This window comes from Panthera onca, chromosome B4 (assembly GCF_046562875.1).
Source record: "Panthera onca isolate mPanOnc1 chromosome B4, mPanOnc1 haplotype 2, whole genome shotgun sequence".
In the NCBI taxonomy this organism is placed as follows: domain Eukaryota; kingdom Metazoa; phylum Chordata; class Mammalia; order Carnivora; family Felidae; genus Panthera; species Panthera onca.
Genome location: NC_138345.1, coordinates 1108609 through 1134419, shown reverse-complemented (window position 1 = coordinate 1134419; position 25811 = coordinate 1108609). Strand labels below are relative to the sequence as shown.

The following is a 25811-nucleotide window of genomic DNA, read 5'->3' as shown; positions in this document are numbered from 1 at the left end:
TCCCCTAATGTCTGCACACAAAAGTTTTTTCCCAAATCTCCAAGTATGTATTCAGATATACTCCCCTCCGTGGGTCATAGACCCCACCATGGCAGAGGGGAAACAGAAGGTTCTCATAAACGAGACAGGCTGGGACCTCCGGGTGGGCCACGGCAGGTGCACTGGGCTGGATGGTAGCCTCCAAAAAAATATTCCATGTCCTCACACCCAGAATCTGCAAATGTGCCCTTACAGGATGGGACTCAGGTGTCCTCACACCCGGAACCTGTGAATGTGCCCTTACAGGATGGGACTCAGGCAAGCATGAGAGGAGGAACTTACCCTGGGTTATTCAGGCTGGTTCTAGATCCTCATAAGAGACAGGCAAAGGGAGCTGGGGACAAGGAGAGGGCACACAGAGGAAAATTCCATGTGGGGGTGGACACAGAGGCTGGAGTGATATGTCCACGAGCTGAGAACACCAAGGATGACCAGAAGCCAGCAGAAGATCCAAGAAAGGCCTGGCACAGACTCTCTCAGAGCCTCTGGAGGCTGCACAGCCCTGCCCACACCTTGACTTCAGTGTTCTGGCCTCTGGGACTGTAAGAAACCCCCCGGTTTGTGGTGTGTGCCACAGGGCCCCAGAAGACCAGAACAACCAGGTAAGAGGCATTACTCAGACCAATTCATTTGCTCCTTGGAAATTATGGAACCAGAGAAAGTCATAGTAAAGTCAATTCCCAAAATGCACCCTTCAAGATCGCCATGGTAAAGCCTGGGTGTAACTGCGGGAAATGAGTCGTTTCACTGGGTCAATGAAAGCTGACCTTCAAAACCACAAGTTGACGTTGCGTAGCAGCACAGCAAAGAGCAGTGCAACTTCCCTTCAAAAAGATCGAACAGCAAACACTGCACGTCCGCGAGACGGGAGAGACAGACGGCACCAATGCCACTGCCATGGTGCACTGTCCTGAATGCAGGGTCTGCTCGTCCGCCATCTACAGCCTCGCCGACAGGCAAACGCCCACCTCCCAGAAGGATAGGCAAACCAAAGCCATGCTTTTTGCCTTTGCCTCTGAGAATCCAAAGTTAGCGGCACATAAAAATCTAAATCTTCTGGAACTAATGTTCCTTTAGATATGGTTTCTAATTTTAAGTACCTGAGCTTGATTATTGATCACAATGTGTCTTTAAATGAACAGATTAAAACTTTCTCCATAAAAATGAACTGTAAAAAATTATAGCTGTTCTCTGGGGAGTGAGGCACTGTCTGACTTCTAAACTTAGATTCCAGATGTGAAGAATGCTTTCTCTGTGTGCCATGCCACCCTCCCCACCTCCCCACCCCAGCCCCCCATCTATGGCTGCGTCCCCCTGCCTCCCCGTCCCAGCACCCCCCCTTCCCGCCCCAGCCCCCCATCTATGGCTGTGCTCCACCCCCACCTCCCATCTGTGGTGTTCGTCTTGTTGAAGTCTCACCAGCCTCACCAGCTCTGCAGAAATCAACTGGAGGTGTTGGTCATTTTCCAGTCTCGGAATACAGGTCCTTGTAAAACAGGTGCTTCCTAGATACCCAACCCCAGAATGCTTGCAGCCTGGTTTAACAATCCTCTCGCACCTCCTGTACCAGAGATTGTGTGATAACCTTACTATAGCTTCTGCACCAGTCTTACCTAATCTCTAGTGATAAATTCAATAGTATGGATCCAACAGAGAAGTAGGAGCAACAGTCAGGGACACTGTGTGTCTGCTGCCTCCACTGCTTTTGCAACAACAGCTAAGGCAGGCACACATGTGAGTATCAATCCACCATCCACAGCCATCCACCCCAGGATGCTGAAAAGGGCTGAGGAACTCGGTTTCTGCAAAACAAGCTAGAGACCTGGCTGGCCCACAGGAGACAATACCAAGAGCATGTTGACAATGTGGCAGTACAGGCCAGACCACAGACATCTCATGAATAGTACAGATGTTGGCTGGACGTGCTGGGGGTCCTGGTGATGGGGCTGAGAGAAGGACACTGGGCCCAGGGACTTGAGAAGCAACAGCCTTGAGCACAGGTCTGTGCAGAAAGAGCCTGTGTGGCACACACAGTGTTGGAAGCTTCTTCACCTTACAGTTTCCATCTTCACAAAAGAAACAAAAGATAATCCCTAGAGTAAGTAACATGTGACGTTTGTCCCCCAGGAGCCAAGGGGCCAAATGCAGCCCCTGTAAGGTGGGTCATGGAGTCCAGCTCTGAGAGTCAGCCAGAGCCCCAGCACAGAGCCCACGTTCGGCACTAGAAACCCCACACACCCTAGAGACCGTTGCCCCCCATATGCAGGACTTGTCAGGACCAAGAATGGAACGACCTAGTCACAGAGCTGCTGTCTGTCTGGTGAAAGCGTTCACAGTGTACCAGTCTGTCAGGGGCAGATGGAGCCAGAAATGTCATGTCGAGAGGGAGGACACTTCCCAGGTAGGTTTCAGAGCACAGAAACAAGACACCATGTGAAGCAGAATTTCTTCCAGCTGAAAACACACAGAAGCGGCACATCGTCCTGACCCCAACCTGACCTCCAGGGCACCTGTGTCCCCTACGTCTGCAGTCAGAGCCCACATCCACTGCACACGGTCCTGCACTGTCCGGGCTACCCTGGTCGCCATGACATAACCAGACTTCCTGAGGGGTTACTGGGAGCAAGGTCACCTGGGAAAATGCAGTGGATTGCACAAGGCTTGTCCACTGTCTGTAACAACCACCCCCAAACCTAGTGGCCTCAAACGAGTCATTTGTTCTGTGTGCAGACCTTCAATGTGGGGGACGGGGGCTCAAGAGGATGTCTCATTTGGGCTCCATGGGGTCAGCCAGGGCAGCTCCCTGGGGCCAGAGGGCCCCCTTTAGATGGCACGCTCACATGGCTGGCCAGCTGGTGTTGACGATCCGCTAGGAGCTCGGCCAGACTGTGGGCTGAGACCGGGTTCCCCTTCATGGACTCCTGGGCCGGGATCCATAAGGAGATGGTCTTGAATCCATTTTGAGTTGATTTGGGGGTATGGTGTCAGGAAGTGGTCTGGTTTCATTCTTCTGCATGTAGCTCTCCAGTGTTTCCAGCACATTTATTAGAGACTGTTCTTGCTCCGTTGTGTATTCTTAGACCCTTTGTTGTAAATGAATTGACTGTATAAGCATGGGTTTATTTCTGGGCTCTCTATCCTGTTCCATTGATCTGTGTGCCTATTTTTATGCCAAGTAAGTGTATGTCTCTGATGGTACTTGAAGACGGTACCATGGACCTCACTGTAATTTTACAGAGTTACATCTCCCCACAGGGCCACATCAAAGTGGCAAAAACAGTAGGCAAGGACCCCAACTGTCCACAGTATGTAACAGTCATCACCATCCTGTCTCATGTGCCAGGCGCACACCAGCGGTGACCACCTGAGCCAGGGCTTAGAGGGCTCACCCCTGCGACTGTTTCCGCTGGTCCTTAGAAGCCACAACTTGAACTGAACGTGGAGACGGCATCTCCTGGTGAAAGAAATGCAGCTTTTCCCAAGGCGCTGCCTCCACTTATCTCTGGTATTTCCATATTCCGTGATTGACAAACAGACAAAAAGATATTTATCGAGGGCTTATCTATACTGAAAACCATACAAGGGATTTTTTTTCTCTGTCAACATTGCAGAAATATCAGCTGTTTGAACAAAAGGAGAGGTATATTCATTCGATCCTGGACACTGAAAATTCCCCAGTTTATGTTCAGGAAGACATTTGGTATTATTGATCAGGTTAGCTGAATGAGTTTAAACTCCTATAGCCAGATAAGAAGAAGGCTGATTTTCTCTTTATTATAAAGGTTATTGAGAGGGAACCAGATATAGAAGGTATTTGGTTTTTTTTGACGATCCCACAGACTCAGAACCACTTGAATATGTTCCAGAAGTCTGTTCAGCACCAATACTTGGATGGCCCACAGGATAGCGCTGTCTCTTCCGGAAGTACTAATTTTCTTGTTCAAGACTTGGCTTATTTCAAGCAAGCACTTTGTTATCAATGGGGGAAATGTCCATTTACCTGCTTTTAATTCATAAGGAATGTTCAAACTTCACTAGCGGTCAGAGAGATAACAGACACCACTTCAGCCGCCTGCGTCCCGGAGCGCTTTGCCATCCCATCAATGGCGACCTGGCCTCGTAACTGCGATTTACTATGTCTATGACCCTTGCTGCAAGAGCGTCTCCCAAAGCAGGAGAGCCTACACGTGGGTCAGGAGTAAAGCATACACTTAAACCACAAATATTGCACACCTCCAGAGTGAAAGGGATTACTCACTACATGTGCTGTCTCTCTGTTTCTTGGTGTACCTTCAAATCTGGGAAGGAGGTATTTGAAATCCCAAATGAAGTGACTCTGTTGAATTTGTCCTCACTTTCTGGTGTGTCCTTGGCCCTGCCCAGAAATACAGTCTCAGATTTAAGGGAAGGAACCCAATCCCTCAAAAACATCAGTGTTCCTTCCATGGAAAGTTCATGTACCTCCTCTCCGGGATTTTGTGGAAATTCTGTAATTCATCAGTGAAAAGTGAGGGAAAGGCAGCCTCCCCAGGGCCCCAGCTGGTGTGCCCGCTTGTACAGTCAGGTGGGAACAGAAGCCTGGGCAGAGGCGACATCATCAAGTGAAGGGACTCCTACAAAGTAGTGAGAAGTACACGTGCGGCCTTCAGAAATGTGTGCTCCTTCAGAACTTTGCCACATGTACTTTTTAAAATTAGATAATAGCTAGCTAAACAGATGATAGGTGATAGATACATAGATAATAGATGATGGATACGTTGATAGATGGATAGATTGATAGGTAGATAATAGATGGATGATAGACACATATATAGATACATAGATACACAGATATCTCCAAAGGACAGCAGTTTCAGGCCTTTCTAAAAGAAATGATGTGACTTACAGAAATGACCACAATTATTTTTTAAGTGAAGTTATGCAAATCTGATAGACTAAAGTAAATGTTTCATAAAACCAATGACTGTTTAAATTGTAGGACTAAATTGTTTGTATATAAATATTACCTTTTATATTCCATTTGAGTTTTATGTAGATGAACACATTACTTTAATGACCCGCGTTTGCGGGGAGAGCAGGAGACTCGCTCTCTCGGTTCCCGCCCGCCAGATGGCTGCCTTTTCTTGCATGAGATTAAAACATGTCTCTCATTCACTGTGATGCTTCTGAGGCAAATTAATATCGCCAGCTAAATTGCTTGTGTTTTCGGAATAAAATTTAAAGAGAACTTTTTAAAGCGATTGGTGTCACAGGTTCTCGGAGCAGATTGCTCTCCAGGTAGGGCATGCTGGTTTTAAACATGCGGTAATTAATGGAAAGAATTCTGTGTTAATTGACTGCTTCAGGAAAGGGAAATATAATGACTCCTTATTAATCATGAAAAGAAATGTACAGCGTGGAGGCACCACGGTAATTGCTCTAACAGCGGAGAAATGTTAATTAATGAAAAGAACAATGATGTAAGAAATTAGCTGCATAATGTCAGCCTCTGACGGAGGGTGGGTTGGGTTCGAAACACGTTATTTACAGTGGAAACCACAAACCGTTGCCTCAAACAGATACATGTAACCTTGTACCACCCAAGTTTAGGGGGAAAAGTCTTAAAATGCTGCTGTCATCTTTGCTTGCAGAAGCAAAAACACCTGCCCAGGGCTATATTTATGTCACAGGAGAGCGGCCTTGTCCTTCATGTCTGCTCTGGGCTTCTAAAACCACAATCTTCCTCAGAGCAAAACAGGGCCATTTATTAATGTCATTTAATTTCCACACAACAGGTCATTCTGACTGCTGAGGACAAAAGGAGGAGAAAGCATTTTTCCCTAAACTGAAATAAATAAACTCCCTTCTGATATTTCCCTGCTCACGTAAAGAAAAATTCAGATTTACTTTGGGGACACTGTCTTTTTTTTTTTAACCTAATTTCAAGTCCCTGAGAAGAATATGTAGCTTCCGATCCATCTAACAACTCATTTTCCAGAAAAGGAAGCCGTGTTCATTAAAATGCAGAGCCCCCCCATCAGACCCCTGCACAGCATCGAGGGGCTCAGAACCATCAGTCGCCCAAGCTGCGGCTGCTCCCGGTCCGTGTGCCAAGGAGCTTGTCCTTTGGCCTGCTTGATGGGGGGTCACAGCCCCCACAGCCCGGGGCGGAGGGCAGGAGGGGAGGGGGTTCGCACAGCGGCCCCAGGTGGAGGGCTGGCGGGGAGGGGGGGCTCTCACAGCCAGTGTCCTATGGGGAGGGGAGGAGGAAAGGGGGGCTGCTCTGGGGGCACAGAGGGTACCCACCTTCGGGGGCACCGCGCTGACGCCCTTTCCTTCCAGGTGGAATGTGCTGGGACTGCAGGGTGCGCTGCTCTGCCACTTCATCGAGCCCGTGTACCTGCACAGCATCATCGTGGGGAGTCTGCACCACACCGGCCATCTCTCCCGGGTGATGAGCCACCGGACCGAGGACATCGGCCAGCTGCCGACCTCCTACCGGCACAACCGGCCCCTCCTCAGCGGTAAGAAAACCCTCCCCGGAGACGCGCACCAATGCCTTCCCATCGGCCCGCCCCATGGGTCCTTACTCGGGCACACTGTACCCATTTTGGCCAACGGCTATTTAAGATTTAGCGAGCAAAGTTACAAAGATCCGAAACAAAACAAGAGGGTCACGGTGCATCCCGCGGGCAGGAGTGGGCAGCGTTCGGAGGGGGGCACAGACCAGGACACAGCGCACCACCTGACGACTGTAACTGGGGGTCTGCGGTGCCCACGCGGTGAAACGCCAGCTTAAGTCTTAGACTAGATCACCTGGGAGAGAAACAGGAAAATTAGAGGTGTTCAGTGCTGTGGCTCAGAGCTGGGCCGGAGATTCACTCCCAGGATTCTGAACTTTCTCTAAATGACATTATCAGGGTGATAATAGTGCCCCATGGGGTAGGAGTGGGAGCAGGCACGGTTCATGAGCAGCGCTTTATGACACTTGGCACGGATTTAAGAAAAGATACCTCCACGTTTGTTCATTCTGCACACCGACCACCAACCACAGGCAGCACCTCACACCTGCTACTCCAGGAAGAGCCTGGGGCTGGGCTGGCGTGACCAGTCAGGTCCCCACTGCATTACACGTGAGATCCCGTTCTTAGGACCCCAGACCCTGAGCCAAGAACCACCTCTCTGTTGCTGAGGGAGGAGGTGTGGCCCTCAGGCAGTAGGTCTGAAATCAGCCTCGGTCCAAAACTTGTGTCCCCTGTCCTCAAATCCCTGTGACCATGTTAGAGTCCGGGGGCTCCATGTGTCCAGGGAGGGAGCCTTCCATGCAAAAGTCTGCACACTTCAGCAAGGCCTGAAGGTCTGCACACTTCATCTGAAACGGGGTCACAGAGTCTGTCCAGGAACGCAGGACAGTCACCATCTTTTAGGGTGTCACCTTTCTCTGCTGGTCCCCAGGGCCGCTCCTTTGTGGCGGGGGTCCATTCTTCACCACTGTCCCAGGGGCCAAGGTAACACGATCAGCAAGGCAGGGTTTCCTCAGCACCATCCTCACTCGAAACCCTGTGCCCAATACTGCAGGGCCCTTGACTCGAACCAGAACCGATTCCGGGCATTGACGGGCCTGTGGGCGGTCTTGCTGGGGGGCGAGCGCCTGAGGGGCCCGGTCTGCACAGAGCGGTGAGGACACAGCAGTCGAGTCTCTTTCTGGGAGCGGCCACACAGCCAACACAAGGGAAGGACACTCGGCCACTCGTCCTTCTCAACAAACACGGTACACGACGCCTCATCACACCAACCGTCTCCATGTCACAGGTGTGGGAAGAGGCTCCTAGAAATTCAGTCACTTGCTGCGATGCTCCATCCATTGACATGGGGCAAGGATTCGAACTCAGCTTGACTACAGAGCTAAGCTCTTTCATCTTTCCACACTGCATCCCGTGGCCCGCACCATTTAACTGATGCCTATATTTTTAATCCCATAAAAATTAATAATGCAAAATGGGAGCGGCAAACCAGCCCAGGGCTCGCACAGCCCTGGAGGCTCACTGCCAGCTCGCCCAGCGTCAAAGTTTATGAAATTACATTTATTTTTTTTTAAGTTTATGTATTTTGAGAGGGGGGTATGGGGAGGGGCAGAGAGAGAGAGAGAGAGGGAGAGAGAGAATCCCAAGCAGGCTCCGCACTGTCAGTGCAGAGCCCAACACGGGGCTCAAACTCAAGAACCATGAGATCAAACCTGAGCTGAAATCAAGAGTGGGACACTTAACTGACTGAGCCACTCAGGTGCCCCACATTTATTATTTTAAAGTTAGTAGGTTCAGGTGTAGTTCAGTTTCAACCTCTTTCTTTTATTTTTCCTTTTTTTTTTTCCTCAAAATGGCAAAGAATATTTACTTCTTACAGTTGAACTGCCAACACAGCTCCAGAGCGGACCCCAGGAGATCTAGAACTACTGGTTTGGTGCTCAAGTCCAAAATTCCCATCTCGGGGGCGCCACAAACCACAGTGAGGTTCTTAGTTCCTAAGTAACTCTGAGAGAACTCTGATCTGTCCGCACGGGTGTCACATGCCATCTTTTCCCAGGCTTCCAACTCCTCGGGTGGCCTCTGTCCTCTACATTCATCTCCCAGTGAGGAAGTTACTTAAGCCCCATGAGCACAAGGAATACAGAAAGCAAATCCTTACCAGCCTCCACCAGTGGCTGCTTTTCATTCATCCTTTGGGTACCACACAATACTGCCAGCATCCATTCTTCTGGCAATGCTTTTTAAAAATCCTAAGTTCAACTTGGAACATGTACACATAGATGAAAACAGGAATTGTGAATTATAAATGTGACACAAGTGAATTTTTTTAAAAATGTAATTAGAGAAATTCAGAACATCTGAAATCATCAAGTGGCAAAGCGCCTGAGACCTACGTGAACCCCCACCCCGCCATCCAGAGGGGTAGTCACCCCTATTTACAACCAGGACAGTGACTAGACACTTCAGTCTATACTTAGATGCCTATTTAAAATACTGTTTGGGGTACCTGCATGGTTCAGTCAGTTACGCGTCCGACTTCGGCTCAGGTCACGATCTCACGGTTTGTGGGTTCCAGCCCCACATCAGGCTCTGTGCTGATAGCAGGGAACCTGCTTCGGATGCTCCACCTCCCTCTGTCTCTGCCCTTCCCCCACTCATGCACTTGCACTCCGTCTCTCTCTCTCTCAAAAATAAATGAACATTAAAAAAAATAAAATACAGTTTTTATTATTGCCGAGATGCAAAGAAGCCCACGCCATGGTTTCTCACCTACATGCTTTTAACTGCAGTGACTGCATTGCTCTGATGGATATTTAAAAACCAATCATCCAACTTTTGAAAGGAAATCATCAGGATTTTTTGCAACAGAAGAGAAAGAGAGAGATCTTCTATAAGGATGATAATGAAACACACTCAAACAAGCACATGAAATCTGCTTGAAGATTCCCTCAAGGTCAGTTTGCAAAATTGCCTGAGAAGATGAAGCCCACATATTAGTGCAGGAGTCCTGCGTTTAGCTAGGGCTCAATCAGTTCTGGGTTAATAAGAAGCAGCCGAGCTGAAAAGATGCCCTATTGACACGGTTATAGGGTATACTAATGTCCTCCAAAGAGATCTTGAAACATTCTGCACAGACCAGCCTATACCTACGGGCAAAACACCACAATGTGGACGTCCACACCTCGGCTGCCGAGCAGCCTGAACCCTTCGGCAAGAGTCACATCACCAGGTGGGAGCAGCCACCATAAAGGAGCTTGCCTTTCCCATTTCTCAGCATATTCGATATGGTGAAAAAATGGTGATGATGACAATCAATAAAAATCTGTGCTCTGAATACTCATCTTTTTAGGAAAACATAAAGTGACATACAAAGTGACTTTGAAGCCTGTTCTTCCAGACCGGGGGTATGGTGTGTCTGAGCTTCCAACCTCAAAGGTAAGTTTATTTTTCTTCATCAAGAAAAAGAATCCCAGCCAAGGCGGAAAATATGGGTGGAATGCACAGGTTCTGTATTCCTCTTAACAGCATATTTAATGGATCTGGTTTTCAACAATGAGCCTTCGTAGTCCACACTGAAGATAAAACTTACAATTAGTTTTACAGCCCATGGCAAGGTCTTGGCAACGAAAATGATATCCAAGAGATGGACGCAGGGAATTGGATGTCAGAACCGCGAGTTCTTTCGGACCCCTGGTTCTTGTGCACGTGATGGAAATCACAGGATCATGATAAGCAGACATCGGTTGTCTCCCTTCCCAGTGCACATCTTCCCAGAAGCGTGAAAATGGCTAGCTGGCATGTCAGAGCCTTTTCAGACTCCATGTTTCTCAAGGAGCTGAATGTGTTGAAATGTCTACCAACACAGTCTGTAAATCCTGCCCAACACCACCTGCTGGTTGCACTCCAGACACCTCTCTTTAGGGAGCAGTAGTGGGTGGGATGGAGGAAGAGGTCTGTCGCCATGCATAGCCATGCTTTTGTGAGTTCCAGTCTCCAAAGTATTGTCACTCAAGCTGTAGAATCTGACGGGGAGAGCTGCGCCTCTTTAATTCAGGAGAAATTTCTGAAGTTAATGGTCATTAATAGTGTCTTGCAAAACAACCCAGTGGGGTAGGAGCAAACATTGTCTTTTATGCAGATGGTAACGAATTCGCGGTATTATTTTTATACTAAAATAAACACTGGTTTATTATGGAAAAACCTACAAATTTTTCATAAATGTTTAGGATAAAACACATGAGCTTAAAAGTGTATCTGAGCAGCTGCTTTGTCTTGGGGTTGTTAGAAGTAGAAATTTATCTCCTGAGCCCTTGAAGGAATCTTTGGTAGAAAAAGATTATTATAAATCTTGCTAGAATAATCTAAAGGCAATCCTAATATTTTTGCCTAAAGATTGAAATGTTAGATTCAACAAATATTTAATAAGACATTTCCATAGATTAGCACTGATCTTCCCCTGCAAATCAGATGGCACATAGCTTATGATAAATTTACAATTATAGAAAAACCTTGTTTTAGTTTTCTGAGGAGTTTTTCCAAAAATACTTGTATATTAGTCAAGTTACATTTAATTTCCCCCATGATTTTAAGGAATTCGTTCACCAAAGTATTTGAACACCAACCTTAATTCCATTGCTCTTGAAATTTTTACCATTTAAGGCAAATACTTCCATTGTCAATACATTTCATTTATGCAAACATCAAGAAGTTGGTCAACATAATCCATACTTACTTAATCATTCAACAAATATGTATTGATTGCCTAGACATACCACGGACAGTTAGTTACACCCTGGGAATGCAGCAGTGAATGAAACGGTCAAAAACCCATGCCCCAGGGAGATTACATTCCAGGGGGGACAAAATGAAAATGCTTTGCAGAAAAATAAAGCAAAGAAAGGATTAAAAGTGAGTTTTGACCTTAAATTAACCAGAGGGTGAGGACAAACCTCACTGGGGGTGACTTTGGAGCAAAATCCTGCAGGAAGAGAGATAATGTGGGGAGGGGCTGCCAGGGAAGAGCCTGGGGGCCAGAAGCAGGAGGAGAGTCTCCAAGGGGTTCAGGACAGAGGCCAGGCTTCTGTGGATTAAATCAGGACCAAGTCTGAACCCAGGTAAGCAGGCCCTTGAGGGGTTCCCAGAGCAGTGTGAAACTGTCTCCATTCCCAAATTCACACTGAGGGAACCCCTGTAAGAGCTGGATCAAAATAATGCTACAAAAAATATGGAAATACAACACGGGCACAGAGCAAAAACTAACCAGGCATGGGAGGAGACAAGACCACTTTAACAAAAGCCAGCAGGCACAAGAGTGGGGAAGGAGTCACAGCTGCAGAGATCACTGTTCTCGGATGCAGACTCACCAGCGAAAAAGAGATGTGAAAAACAAGGAGGGGTGCCTGGGTGGCTCAGTCAGTTGAGCGTCTGACTTCGGCTCAGGTCATGATCTAACAGTGTGTGGGATCGAGCCCCACATCAGGCTCTGTGCTGACAGCTCAAAGCCTGGAGCCTGCTTCAGATTCTGTCTCCCTCTCTCTCTGCCCCTCTCCTTCTCTCTCTCTCTCTCTCTGTCTCAAGAATAAAGATTAAAAAAAATTTTTTTTAATGAATAAACATTTTTTTAATCTTAAAAAAAAATAAGAAGGAAAATGCAGGGGGGAGATAGAAGCCAAAAAAAGAAGAAAAAAGAGAACTGAATAGGAATTTCAGAAGTAAAGAAAATAAAACAATTTGTGTAACAGTGGATAGGTTGAATAGCAAGTTAAACACAGCTGAGGAGAGAATTAGTAAATTGGAACATGCCCCTGACAAACATCCTGAATGCAGCAGAGAAACAGAAAGAAGGTGCATTAGGTAGGGTTCTCCAGAGAGCAGAACCAATAGGAAACAGTATGTTCATTTTCCTACTAGAAAAGAGGGATTTATTTTAAGGGACTGGCTCGCACGAATGCAGGGACTGGCAAGTCTGATCTCTGCAGGGCAGGCCAGCAGCCTGGAAATTCCAGCAGGAGATGACATTGTAGCTGTGTCCAAGGATAGTCTGGAGGCAGAACTCCTTCCTCTTCAAGGAACCACACTCCTTGCTTCTAGGGTTGTCAGCTCATTATATGAGACCCACCTTCATAGGGGACAGTCATCGCTTTACTCCACATCTACTGATTCAAACATCAGTTACACCTAAAAGTCCCTCACGGCAACATCTGCCTGGTGTTTGACGAAGCAACTGGGCACCATAGACCAGCCAACCTGACACATGCAAGTAACCATCCCAGTGGGAAAATACAAGCCAGGTCAGAGACGGAGTGAGGAAGTCTGACGTACCTAAGACATAACCTTTAAAGAGGCAATAACTAAGGCAAGAAACTCTCCAGGACAGTTGAAGAGCATCAAACTACAGACCTAAGATGCATATTATGGCCCAAGAAGGATCTTCTTAAGTTCTCCGCTCAGCAGTAAAACGGCTTATAAATACATACATACATACATACATACATAAAATCTTTAAAAGCAGTCAGAAAATAAAAGAATAATACAGGGGAACTAAGACTAGTAGCTGGTTCTGGGAAGATAAAAAAACAATAAAACAGTATCTTTAAAATGCTGATAGAAAATGAATCTCAACCTACAATCCTAGACCCAATAAAAGCATTCTTTAAAAATGAGAACAAGACACCACTGTGGACAGACAGACAGAGCTCTATCAGCTGCAGCAGACTTGTGCTGCAGGAGACATTAAGTGTGTTATTGGGGCATAAGGAAAATGGTCCTCAATAGATAAAGTCAAATAAAAAGTGATGAAAATAATCTGCATTTTTACCAGTATAAAACTTGCCTTATTTTGGATACCATAGCAGTGAAAGATGCATAATATGAAGGAAAAAAATGACCATATTCTGCCAAAGTCCCCTTGTCCCATGTCCTCTAAAGCAATGACAATCCTTACCAGTACCAGGAACCATGTCATTATCAGGTTATAAAGTGAAATATTCAAATTTTTTCCTGCCACAGAGGAAATTTCACACCTTTCAGAGGGTCCTGTGGGCCCATGCATTTTAAACTATGCAGACCACAAACCACAGTCACTATGTGCACAGACAAGGTCACATTCCTATTGACTCCAGGACGGGAGTCCCTGAAAATCTGTGGGGAAAACTCTCACTATAAGAAAAGGTTCCAGCTCCCCAAGCAGGTGACCCCGGAACCTTCCGGTAGAACTCCCCAGCAACGGCATACCTTCAAGCAGTGTGCACACACACCCTCAACCTCACCAACTGGTCAGAGGAGAGGAGGCAAGGGAGGCCGCAGCAGCCCGGGTCTTACCTGTGTGTCCCCTTGGGCTGGCAGGAACCCACGAACTGGACAAGCATCTCGCAGCAGTCCTGCACACTCTAGCACATTCCCCACACTCGCCCGGAAACGTGCTCTATTAGGACAAGACAGTAGCTGTAAAATTACTGTCAATTATAATGGTGTTCGTGCTAATGAAAATGAATAAAAGGACATTAATGCAGCCTTATTAGTTACTCCAAATCTATAGGTCGGCATTAAATACCCCTAGCTCCGCTTCCCTTAGAAGTGTGGTGTGCATGTGTGACAAGTGTGTCTATGTGCACGTGCAAGGGATGGCACGTGGGCAGCCAGCAGTGTGTAACACAACAGGGCCTGCCAGTGGACTCTGCTGTATCAGCCATGTCACAAGACTGGATGCAGTGGTGCCCTGAGACACAGATAGGCCTCACTTCCTGTCCATGTCACATTCCTCAGTGTCTCGTGTAAACTTAATCTGGAGAAACGGAATCAGATTTTAAATACATTAGGCCCACTGGCTATCTAAAGACATGCTGCGTTCTCTCTTACGTACTGCTTTTTTAAAAGGTGTATAAGGGTTTTCTCCAAATGAGGCATCTTTTCATAGCTAGATAAGCCATTTCCACAGATGATGGAGGATTCGCCCCCACTGCTCTCAATGATGGCGGTCATAGTGGTGATGGGGCAGCACTAATGGTGGTGGTGACTCCAGTAACTGCAGCAGTGGCCATGGTAACCGCTGTCCTGACCGTAGCGGTAATGCATGGTGGTGGTTAGCAGGCTAACTAACCCATCAAAAGGCCACACTGCTGGTAAGTGACAGACATGACACTGAACGAGGTCTTCAAGTTCAGCCTATTCACACGACTGTGGGCACTGAATGAAACGTCAGACGATCTCCATGGAGACCCTCTGTGTATTTGCCACCACGGCAGAGTATCTGTGTCACAGGCTGGTGGAGACCTGCTTGGTCTCACCAGTCTCCGCTTTGAAGTAAAATACTCGTCTAGGACATTTCATAAAAGATGAATGGCCTGCATATGGTATGGCACAAAGACAAGCCAACAGAGGCCGTGCATGTCCGTGCTGATGGAGAAAGAGTTTGGGAAGATGAGGTTCTTTCCAAGATGGCTGGGAATAATTACTACAGATTTCACTAAAGAAGAAGGCATCGGACCTGGTCCTCACCCACCTGGCGACCAGCTTTCAGGGACACCTCTTCTCTCAGCCTGTCTTGGGCTTTCACCTCCAGGGTAACGCAGGGGTACCCTGCCTAGTCACACCTGCCAGCCTCCAGGACGATGCAGGGATACATTGCTGTCGTCTTCCAGCCACCACACTTGCTGGCAGGTGATCATAGCGGCCAGGGGACTAACACAGTGCTGCAGTGTTGACCTATAAAATCTCCGGAGCGGAAACCACAGTGAAAAATGCAACATTGTTCCTATGTTACCACACAGTCAAGGCAGAAGTCCCCCAGGATCCACGCTGGTCAGTTTTATTTTGAATTATTTTTGTTTCTGGATGTGAAGGTGCAGGTTTGCAGACTAGCGCAGGTAGTCCGGGCTGAAAAATACGAAGAGTCCATGTATGTGCTTGCAGAGAGACCCTGTGACCTTGGACAGAGGTCATCTGTACACAGTGCTGGGTTCTCCACGTGTTACTGTTTGAGAGGACCTTCTCCTGGAGCACAGCAGGTACAGGCTCGTGCTTTCACTGCTCAGAATGTAAAGCTCTTCCCTAAACCCTAACTGGGACAGGGGCCCATGTCGACCGGGACCTTCCTCTGGATGGAGAGCTCTGATGAGCCGCCAGGAAGCAGTTCAAGCTGTGGATTTGGGGAGAGAAGGTTATGCTATACGTTCTAAGTGATTGGATCTGGACGATGTGCCAATGAGTTGTCATCTCAAGCATGATAACAAAAACCAGCAGTAGGCGGTGATGCCCATGACTGTAAATACATTGTGCACTTGAACTTGAACTTGAGACTTGATTTTTACCTTCAGTCATTTGACGACTGCTTCCGGAGGAATGATCACTTCCAGCCAATGGGAGGAAAAATAAAATGCAGACCAGAGTCTCCTTTCTGGGCCTGAGCAGTGTGTCTTCCTCTAACCACACCATGTGGTCACATCTCTGCCCGGCTCCAGCGCTCGCAGAAGCACGCCGTCCTCGGCCTGGAGAGGACGCTGGACGAGCCCCTTCTCTGGCCCCAGTCCCCGCGTGGCTCCTGGGAAGCTGCTGGAAAATTATGAAGCCGGCACGTGATGAATGAGCTCACTCAGATGCGCACGACGCTCCTTAGGAGACAGGTGATCGCAGCTCCCCCTGGCTGCCACGAGTTAACAAAAGCCTGGCCAACAAGCCGGTGGGAGCCTGCTCAGGTTCAGGGAACAGAGGGCAGGTGGAAGGGCACAGAGGGTGGGTGGAAGGGCACAGAGCAGGTGGAAGGGAACAGAGGGCGGGTGGAAGAGAACAGAGGGCAGGTGGAAGGGCACAGAGGACGGGTGGAAGGGCACAGAGGGAGGGTGGAAGGGCACGGAGGGAGGATGGAAGGGCACAGAGGGTGGGTGGAAGGGCACAGAGCAGGTGGAAGGGCACAGAGGGCAGGTGGAAGGGCACAGAGGGCGGGTGGAAGGGCACAGAGGGAGGGTGGAAGGGCACGGAGGGAGGGTGGAAGGGAACGGAGGGCGGGTGGAAGGGCACAGAGGGTGGGTGGAAGGGAACAGAGGGCGGGTGGAAGGGCACAGAGGGCGGGTGGAAGGTCACAGAGCAGGTGGAAGGGAACAGAGGGCAGGTGAAAGGGCACAGAGCAGGTGGAAGGGCACAGGGGGCGGGTGGAAGGGCACAGAGGGCGGGTGGAAGGGCACAGAGGGAGGGTGGAAGGGCACGGAGGGAGGGTGGAAGGGAACGGAGGGCGGGTGGAAGGGCACAGAGGGTGGGTGGAAGGGAACAGAGGGCGGGTGGAAGGGCACAGAGGGCGGGTGGAAGGGCACAGAGCAGGTGGAAGGGAACAGAGGGTGGGTGGAAGGGAACAGGGTGGGTGGCAGGGAACATAGCAGGTGTGGAAGAGCAAATTAGGAGCAAAGGCAGGACTGGAGCTGTTTCTGACTCCTGAGTCAACGAAGATCTCACCCCACATTTCCCACATCTGGGAACAGAGGCTCGGTGATGTAGAACGTCATCACTGGACCTAAAATTTCATTTCGTTGCAAGTAGTCATTAGTGGGGCTATTACAGTTGGAAATCGACGATTTTTGTGTGTGATTCATGGAGCCGCTGTGACTGACAGCACAGGCCCTTCTGTGCCTCAGCACACACCAACGACCTGGGCCCCGCCTGCAAAGAAGGGGGCTCAAGGGCTGGTGGGGAGGTGGGAGCTGCCTGTCTGCAGTCAGACTCCTGCCCACTGCCAGCCCCTTCTCTCTGTGCACGTCTGTGTGTGCAGCTGGCAGACAGGGCGGCCCCTGGTGAGGCCAGTGGCCAGCGTGTGGCCTCCCTGCCGGGGCTGCTCTCCAAGCAGGTGTCTGTGAGCTGAGAGCCAGCAGCAAAGTGGGCACTTCCCACAGCAGAGAGGACACGGAGGGAGCAGGGAGGTCTGATGGCAACATCCATCTGGGACTTGGAGACTTTCCCCCAAGTCCAGAGCGGTGAGGAGACCCGGGTGACGATGCCGGAGCCCTGGGCCTCGGCGCTCAGTCCTGACTGTTGTGGGTGTCCCCCCCCCCCCCATCCCGGGGTGGAGGAACAGACAGCAGGCTCTGGAGCAGGCTGGCCTCTCTTTGTGTCTGGTCACTCCTGACCTTGGCCACTGCCTCCCTCTGCCCAAGGGGCCGCCTCGCTGCCAATGTGCCAGATTGTCCCCCTGCCCAGCTCTCAGTGTGGGCAGCTGCCACAGGGAATCGCTTCAAGGAAAGGGAACAAGCGGACATGGATGGAATTAGCCCGGGCGCCTGGCACTGCCCATCCGTGACCAGGAGAAGGTCACCGGGTGACTCTGCTGTGGACTCAGGCTGCTGCAACAGCAGGTGCAAATGCAGACCGGTGTGTGCCGAGGGCGGGCGGCCCCTGGACGGTGCGTGAGACTGGGCGCAGCGGGAGGGCCTGTAGCTGTGCGGCTCCAACAGGGCGTGGGGTGCAGGGGGCGCCCCCTCCCAGGATGTCTGCTGCAGGCCCTCAGGGGCCAGACTGCTTCCCAACGCCAGGGCTTCTCAGCTCTGGGACCCCCACGGCACAGGTCACTAACTTGGCCCCCACCCTTCCGCCCAGGGTGTTCAGGGGAAGGAGCAGGTGGTGTGGTCGTGGAGGAGAGGACAGGCACACCAGAGGGGCAGGCTCTGGAAGGTGTCCCGAGGAGGGGCAGCGGCTGTGGGAGCGATGGGAGGGGGTGGGGGGCTGTAAACTGAAGCAGCGGGAGTTGGGGCCCCTCCTCCATCCCGCTGAGTGTGGCAGGCTGTGCTCCCCATGGTGCTGTGCACAGAGCGGGGGCACCGTGGGGCCTTTCCTACCTCGTGCTTCACGCTTCTCCCCTGAGGTCACGCAGGGTGGGAACGAGCAACCCTCAGGCGGAGGGCGGGGCAGCACATTCTAGAATCCTTGGATGGCTGGGTGGAAAGCCCTCGCGTTCCCACTAGCAGACTCCACGCCGTGGGCGGGACATAGGCCAGGCAGAGGCCAGATGCCCGATGGTGCTGCCCCTGAGGAGGGTCACCGGTGCCCCCTTCCCTGATCCACAGTTGGCTGTGTCCCAACTGAAACCAGCTCACAACCCGATACGGGGAAACTCTGGAGGGAGGGCTCCGTGGACAACCCCGGAGGCACACTGCACAGGCCGGTGTCGCCTGGGGCACTGCTTCCGGGGCAGTCATGGGGAACATAGCTAGAAAGACCCGCCGTCATCCTGAAATTCCTAACAACTACTGAACGCGGGGCCTCATGCTTTCGTTTTGTGCGGGGTCTTGGAAGTTCTGCAGCCGGTGCTGTTTCTGGACCACCTTGCTTGGTTAATTAACTATCCTACACTCTTGGCTCTGTCGTTTTCATTAGCTTTTTTTTTTTTTTAAGTTTACTTATTTGAGAGAGAGTGGGGCAGGGGCAGAGGGAGAGAATCGCAACCAGGCTCTGCACTGTCAGCACAAAACCCAACGTGGGGCTCAATCTCACAAACCATGGGATCATGACCTGAGCTGAATCCGAAAGGCAGACACTGAAGCCACTGAGTCCCCCAGATGCCCCTGCATTAGCTTTTTAAATCTCGTCAACCAAACTACAAACCTCAGGGCCTGATACCATTTACAATTCCTGAGTTAAAATCCACGAGTCCCATGAGAAAAGGCACCCCACACCCGCGCAAACCCAGACCGTTTGGCCCTCGCCTTTCCCGCAGGAACCTAGTGGCCCAGAGCACTGACACCCGGCTGTCTCCCGGTCCCCCCCTCCCCGACAGGTGTGAGCCATGCCGAGGCGCGCCAGCCTGGAAAGTCCCCACACTTCAGCGTGAACTGGGTGGTGGGCAACACCGACGTGGAGGTTATCGATTGCATCACCGGCAGGCGGAGCTGCGGGGGCTCCTCGAGGCTCTGCAAGCACGTGTTCTCCGCGCGGTGGGCGCGGCTTTATGGAAAGGTAATAGTCCTTGGGGGGCGGCTCCCAGTGACCACGGGGAGGGGCCCACGGAAAGCCGTCACCTTGTCTGAGCAAGAGTGGCACGTGGCACGAACACCAGCTCCCATTCTGTCTTCTCCCCCCGGGTGCCCGTGGCCACTCTGCGCAGGGCCCGTGCCGGCAGCAGCCGCAGGGCGAGAGGAGGGGCCGGAGGCTTCATGGAGGGCATCGTCAGGGAAGTCCAGAGGAAGCCCCTGAAGTTGGTATGACTCCCAGTTTAGGTGGAAGGAAACTGGGTGGTTTCCCGCGAATGCCAGGCGGAAGGTGAGAGCTCTCCCCGCGACCCCCAGGCTATGCGTGTCTGCTGCAATTCTGAGCTTCCTTTCTGCTCCATAACTGTATCTACAGACTTCAGGTTGAGATCTACAGATTTCCACATGCTCCCAATGCATAGCAGGCCGCGGTGCAAGCAAACAACGCGACAAAACAAAACACACAGAAACCAAACAGCAGAAACGCTTCAAGCGGCTGGGCCGGCTTCCCCACACTTCTTCCTCCCACAGCTCCACACAGCAGTGACAGCGTGGGGAGGTCTCCCGGCCGGCGGAGCAGGACAGACACACTGACCCTCAAGATAAACGTTCCTTTCAACTCAGAGGGCCCTGGAAGTTGTGCGTGTCGTCCTTAGCAAGGCACGACTTCTGTGGCTGCCACAAGCCGCCGATGGGGACCTGGCTCTGCCCTGACCGCCCTGACGGCCTCACATGCCTCTCTGTCCACTCAGGGCACCGTCTGTGTCTCCCTGTTCTGCACAGAGGTGGGGCCGTGTCAGAGCACACCGCTTTGTCTTCCTAAAGGGCCCTTTGCACCCGCTGCGGGGGGCTGCCAGCCAGTGGGCAGGCCGGTCCCCCGACTCCCTGGAAAGCACACAGGGGATTCGGGCCTCCCGCCTCAGCGCGCCACACCCTGGCCTCCCCACCTCCCTGCCTACACTGGCCACAAGGCCCTGCCCAGTACCAGCTCAGAAACCCAACAGAGGAGACAGCCTGCTCCCACCGAGTTCCTGCCTGGAAACCCACCCATCTCGCATCTGTGCAGTGCTGCTTAGGTGCCCACGAACATCCCTGGGGGACCATCCCCACCCCAACATGCGCCCCTGATCCTCCCCCCAAAAGAAAAATACACAGTGTGTCTTCTCAGTGGCAGGTGAGCTATAGGGCTATTTTGTTTGCTGGGCACTCCCTCCACGGAGCCCCAGGACTGCTGGACGGAGCTGGCTGGCCACGGCAGTTAGTCTTTTGATCCTTTTTCAGATTTAGATGAAATATTATTTTGTCAACAGGTAAATTAAGGAGAATAGATATTTATCTTCTGTTAAGAGCTTTCCTGGGGAAAACTGACCTAACATTGGATATATTTACAGCATGTAACATGACATTGGATACATCTATAACATATATAACACACAGCATCAGATACACTGAGGGCGCGTCACATGGCATTCTGAGGCACACACACTGAGAACCACGACCATGCTAGCTGACAGCCCGTCACCACATGCGGGGAGAACACTCACCTTAAGAAGCCCCTTTTGGGCAAACTTCACACACGTGTCGCTTTCCCGTCTCCCAGTAAGAGAGCGGGACAGGTGGCCCAGCTGGTGCGAGCGTCTAACCCGCTCACTGTCTCGTTCCTGGCCCACAGCTGAGCACACGGATTCCGAGCCACGGAGACACGCCGTCTGTGTACTGTGAGGCCAAGCGGGGGGCCTGCACCTACCAGTCTGTTAAGCAGCAGCTGTTCAAGGCATTTCAGAAGGCCGGGCTGGGCACATGGGTGAGGAAGCCGCCTGAGCAGGACCAGTTCCTACTAACCCTCTGAGCCACCGGACCTGCGGTTCCCGGAGCGGAGTGGGCGCCCGGGCAGGGCGGGGTGAGTGCGCGTGCGTGGGGAGGCAGGCGGTGCTCACCGGCTCTTCCTGCTCATTTCCCCTTGGTGTTCCAGAAGCACATGCGTGGCCAACGTTCGACGGGCAGCTAGACTCAAACCGGGAGCGTACTGCTCCCACGTTGTCAGAAGCCGGGCGGCCCCCCGACCTGGAGGCGCAGGTGCAGCCAACTCTTCCTGGTGTGTCAAAGGGAAAGCTTCCGTTCAGGCTAAAGGGTCTGAGGTGCAGCCTTGAACAGCGGAGCCGAGGGCTGCGGCTGGAAACGAGCCTCGGGCACCGTTCCCTGGGTCTTCCTCCCCGCCACGCGCCTCGAGCGACGCGTCTGGTTCTCTCTAGCACAAGCTGACGTGATACTTCAGGATAAGCCACAATGAAGAGAAAAGCCATGGGCTCCTCTCCAAAGAAGCCAACAGAAAGCTTACCATCCTCATTACTCACTTAAGTTTTAACTCCACCTCCTTTCACAGCAGATTCAAGATGCGCAATATTGAAGAACCCCTAAGCCAGGACCAGAGAAATGAAGTCCATTCTTGCAGAGCGAAGGAACAGGGCCCACAGCACCCGTGAGCAGAGATGTAGGACGTGGGCAGACTGAACTTCCAGAACTGTGCACCACAGCCACCCCTGTACCTGGACCAGTCCCCACCGGTCTTCACTGGTCCCCACCAGTCCCCACCAGTCCTCAACAGTCCCCACCAGTTCCCACCGGTCCCCACTGGTCCCCACCAGCCACACCCAGACCAGTCCCCACCGGTCCCCACTGGTCCCCACCAGCCACACCCGTACCAGTCCCCACTGGTCCTCCCCAGTCCCCACCAGCCACACCTGGACCACAGTCTCTGTGACAGGTGCCCACAGCTGCTGGCAATGTTTGAGCTGTTACGGGTTAACTACCCCACAAGCCCCTCACCAGATCACAAGGACACCAAGTCTTGGACCACACTCTGACTTTTAACTAAATTTTTATTAGAGAGTGAGCAAAGAAAAAACATCCAGAGCAACCTTTACTTGGAGCTTGAGAAGCTATCAGCTCTCGATTGCTTTGGGTCCCCTGATCACCATCTTGCATGACCAAAAAAAAAAATCACATAATGCAGCTGCTGAAATGCAAGAGGCAGGATTCTGTCCCCTTCAGGGCAGGTGCCAAACAACCAGACCATTTGGGATTTAGCCTGTGGCACCCTTCTTAAGAGTCAGGACATGGCCTGTCCACACCAGAGGGAGGCATTTCTCTTACACACCTTCGTTCCATCCAGGTACCTTGAATTGTTCCACTCTGACCACTAAGGACTCATTTCTAACATCCGACATGCTACCTAACAGGCCTCTAATTTCTCCAACAGAAGATCCACATCTGCAAGTCACTGTGGCAAACAGCAAAGCTTCACAGTAGCCAGCGCTGGGCATGGGCCTCCTGGTTAGAATCCCAGCTGGCCACCCATGGGCACACACCCTGAAAACACAGGATTGCCCCATAATGCAAGAAATGTGAGCACAACATCATGCAGTAGATACTCAAGTACAGATTGCAGATCTAACAGTGAGGCAAAAATGAAACAAAATACGTTTTAGAGACTTGTTATGGGCTAACAAGTAGAGGTGTTAGTATGGAAGCAAACTCTCCCTAGGACTTAATATAGAGTCAGACTCATCGTTCAAGTTCTTCCAGAAAAGGAAATGGCCACTGAGTGCACAAGTTCCTCAAGACAAAGTTTTGAAAGATATGAAAATGTTTTTGCAAACATAAGACTCATACCAATCTTTCATAAAAGTTGAGGAAATAACAATGAAATGTTAACTCAGTATAAAAGCTATAATCAAATTGCCACTTTACATTAGTTTCTGATGGTCTGACATGTCACCAGGAGAAAGCTTAGGGACCCAGAAACCCAGAGCTGACTTATGACTTAGACTCTGACTCACCCTTCTCCGGAGCCCTCCTCTGAAAGGAAGGAGGCACGGTCGAGTCCTGGAGGAAACCTGTGTCCCGAACCTTCCATTACTGACATTCTGAGCTGTTGCTTTATATCAACGTGCTCCAAATAATGGTCCTTCCACCCAGAGGAGCCAACAGCAGCAGCAGGAGCCAGAGGACAGACACCAGACAGATCCATCCACAAACCACACAGCGGGTTCCACCAGGAGATCTGACCCTGGCGACTTGGGTGGTGCTCAGCTCGCTAATAACAGACACTCCCATAAGAGCCGAACTGTGGCTATCCGGTCACCATTCATTTCGTCTGAGACACTGGCTCTCCAGAAGCGTCACTAAAATATAAGTATCTCCTGGAGAAAGCCAGACCTCAGCGCCAGCATAGGACTCATCCATCAGGCCAGAGGGGACATCCTGCGGGGAGAGGAGATGGCTCCACAGAGGAGGTTGACAGCGGCAGAGGCATTGGCACGGCAGCAGGAAGCCCCAAGCGAGAGCCTGAGCATGGTGCGAGGTGCATGTCCAGGAGTGGGGACGGACAGGGCCACGGAGAGGAGGCACCGGCCCAGGCTCTAGGTGCACAAGAGGGTCGGGGGAAGGCAGGAGAGCAGGGCTAACCAGAAGGCTGGCCCGGCCAACGGGAGGCCAGTCACAGGGTTCTGCTGTGGCACCTGCTTAAGGCTGGAGGGATGGGCAGCACCAGCCTGGAGATGAGGCGGCCTGCGGATTTCGCTCTGCACTTCAAAGTCCACGAGAACACCCAACACCACTTTGGGTCAGAGGCCAGGCCAATGCCGCGGTGTCAACGGTGAGTCACAGCCTGGGGAGGAGCCTGCAGACACCTCGCCACCTTGGGCTTCTGGACGGAAAACAGAGCTCAGGTATGTGATGTGTGACCTTCAGGCGCCCCAAGGCCACAGAGCAGTGTCAGGGGCCTGCTGGCATCTAGGCCTGTCTGAACGCGCCTCACGGCCGCTGGCTCAGAATCCTCTCTTCTCCACCTACTGCACCTGCAACTCCAGTCCAAATAAAGGCAACACCACCTCTGTCAGCCTCCAAAGCACACGCTGCATTCCTGGCAGGGAGGTCAGCAAAGGAAGGCTTCCTGTCTGGTTCTCAGCCACAAAGTCAGTATCTGCAAGCATTTCCATGGGACTACGTCCAAGGGGGAAGGTCACTGGGTCACAGAGCCCTGACTGTCCATTCCTAGCACGTGGTCAGGAAGGTCACCCGGTCACAGAGCCCCCCGCCTGTCCATTCCTAGCACGTGGTCGAGAAGGTCACCCGGTCACGGAGCCCCGCCTGTCCATTCCTAGCACATGGCTTCACTGCAAGGTACTGACTGGATCTAGGGTTTCTTTGGTTTTTCTTTTTGCCACAAGGAAAGGATTTGCAGGTCTAGAAGTATTGTTTCTTTTTATACTTGTGGGTCTTTTCAGGTCTGTATATACCTATCATGTCACTACTGAGTTTGTGAGTCTTGCTGTTCCTCAGAAACGTCAAGTTTTTCCCATATAATTTCTCATATGATTTCCTTTTCACAGGAAGCTGTTTTTATCAGTATGGTCAAATGGTTGTTTTGGGTTTGATTTTTGTTTTTGTTTGTTTGAGGTTTTTTTGCTATAGTGTTTACCATGTCTGGAGAGCCATAAACAGTAAATACATGGTATATCAATGCCCAGAATAGAATAGTTAGAGTATTTTGATGAAACACTATTTTTAGATTATAAATTTCAAGATGTATCTATAGTATCTTGTTTTAAAAAATTTAAAAAGACATTTGAAACTTAGACATTTATAATTTAGGGAAACTTCTATAACCATTTTTTAAGAAGCCATTCTAATAAAATCATCTAATTGGCCCAAACACAATAAATATCTCTTTGTAATAAAGACCAAAGGGAAGTCAGGACAAGGCTGTTTTCACATACCGCCCCTTGATGCCACAACCGCCTCAGGGGGCAGAGGTTTCACCCGACACGAAGCAAACCAGTGTCCCTTTGCTGGCTCCTCCGCCACCCCCACCCCTCAGTAGAGTCTGTGGAGTCACAACCCAGCCAGGGTCAGGAAGGTCAGCTGTCTGCACTCCAGCTTTGAGTTCTTACGGAGCTCACGGAGAAAGTGACAAATTTAAAGCTCTGTGTTTCAGGAAAGGCTTTGGGGGACTAACCCACCCCTGTGAGGCCCCCCTGGTGTTCTGCGCCCTCCCAGACACGGGTGGGGGTGGGGTACCCAGAGGGCAGGAGGGAGGAGGGCAGGGCTGGGGCACACTCGCCGGTGCTGTCCATGGTGCTGCCCAAAGGGCTGTTCCCAGCAATGCGGGGATCTTGTTGGCTCCCGTCAAACTTCTCCCACAAATTCTGATTCACGTAAAGGGAAGGATTGGGGGGCTGGGGGTGAAGAAGGGTGCAAAAGATGCAGGTTATCCAGAGGCGGCCCAGAACAGAGGAGCACCTCCCCGTTCTGGGAGACC

General features: G+C 51.0%; 1 protein-coding gene across 2 annotated transcripts in view; it reads left to right on the top strand.

The window, feature by feature from the left end:
• Positions 1–25555, top strand: part of ADARB2 (adenosine deaminase RNA specific B2 (inactive)) — a 420157-nt gene extending 394602 nt beyond the window's left edge. The window contains exons 8-11 of one of the 2 annotated variants that reach the window (XR_013556993.2): positions 6361–6542; positions 19300–19478; positions 21162–24563; positions 24618–25555. Coding sequence is in view for 1 of the 2 variants with exons in the window: in XM_078450500.2 (XP_078306626.1) it covers positions 6361–6542; positions 19300–19478; positions 21162–21338 (538 nt within the window). In the remaining variant the exon portion in view is untranslated. Of the gene's footprint in view, positions 1–6360; positions 6543–19299; positions 19479–21161 lie in introns of both variants that reach the window. The other variant, XM_078450500.2, reaches the window with a different exon arrangement.
• Positions 25556–25811: the final 256 nt, after the last annotated feature.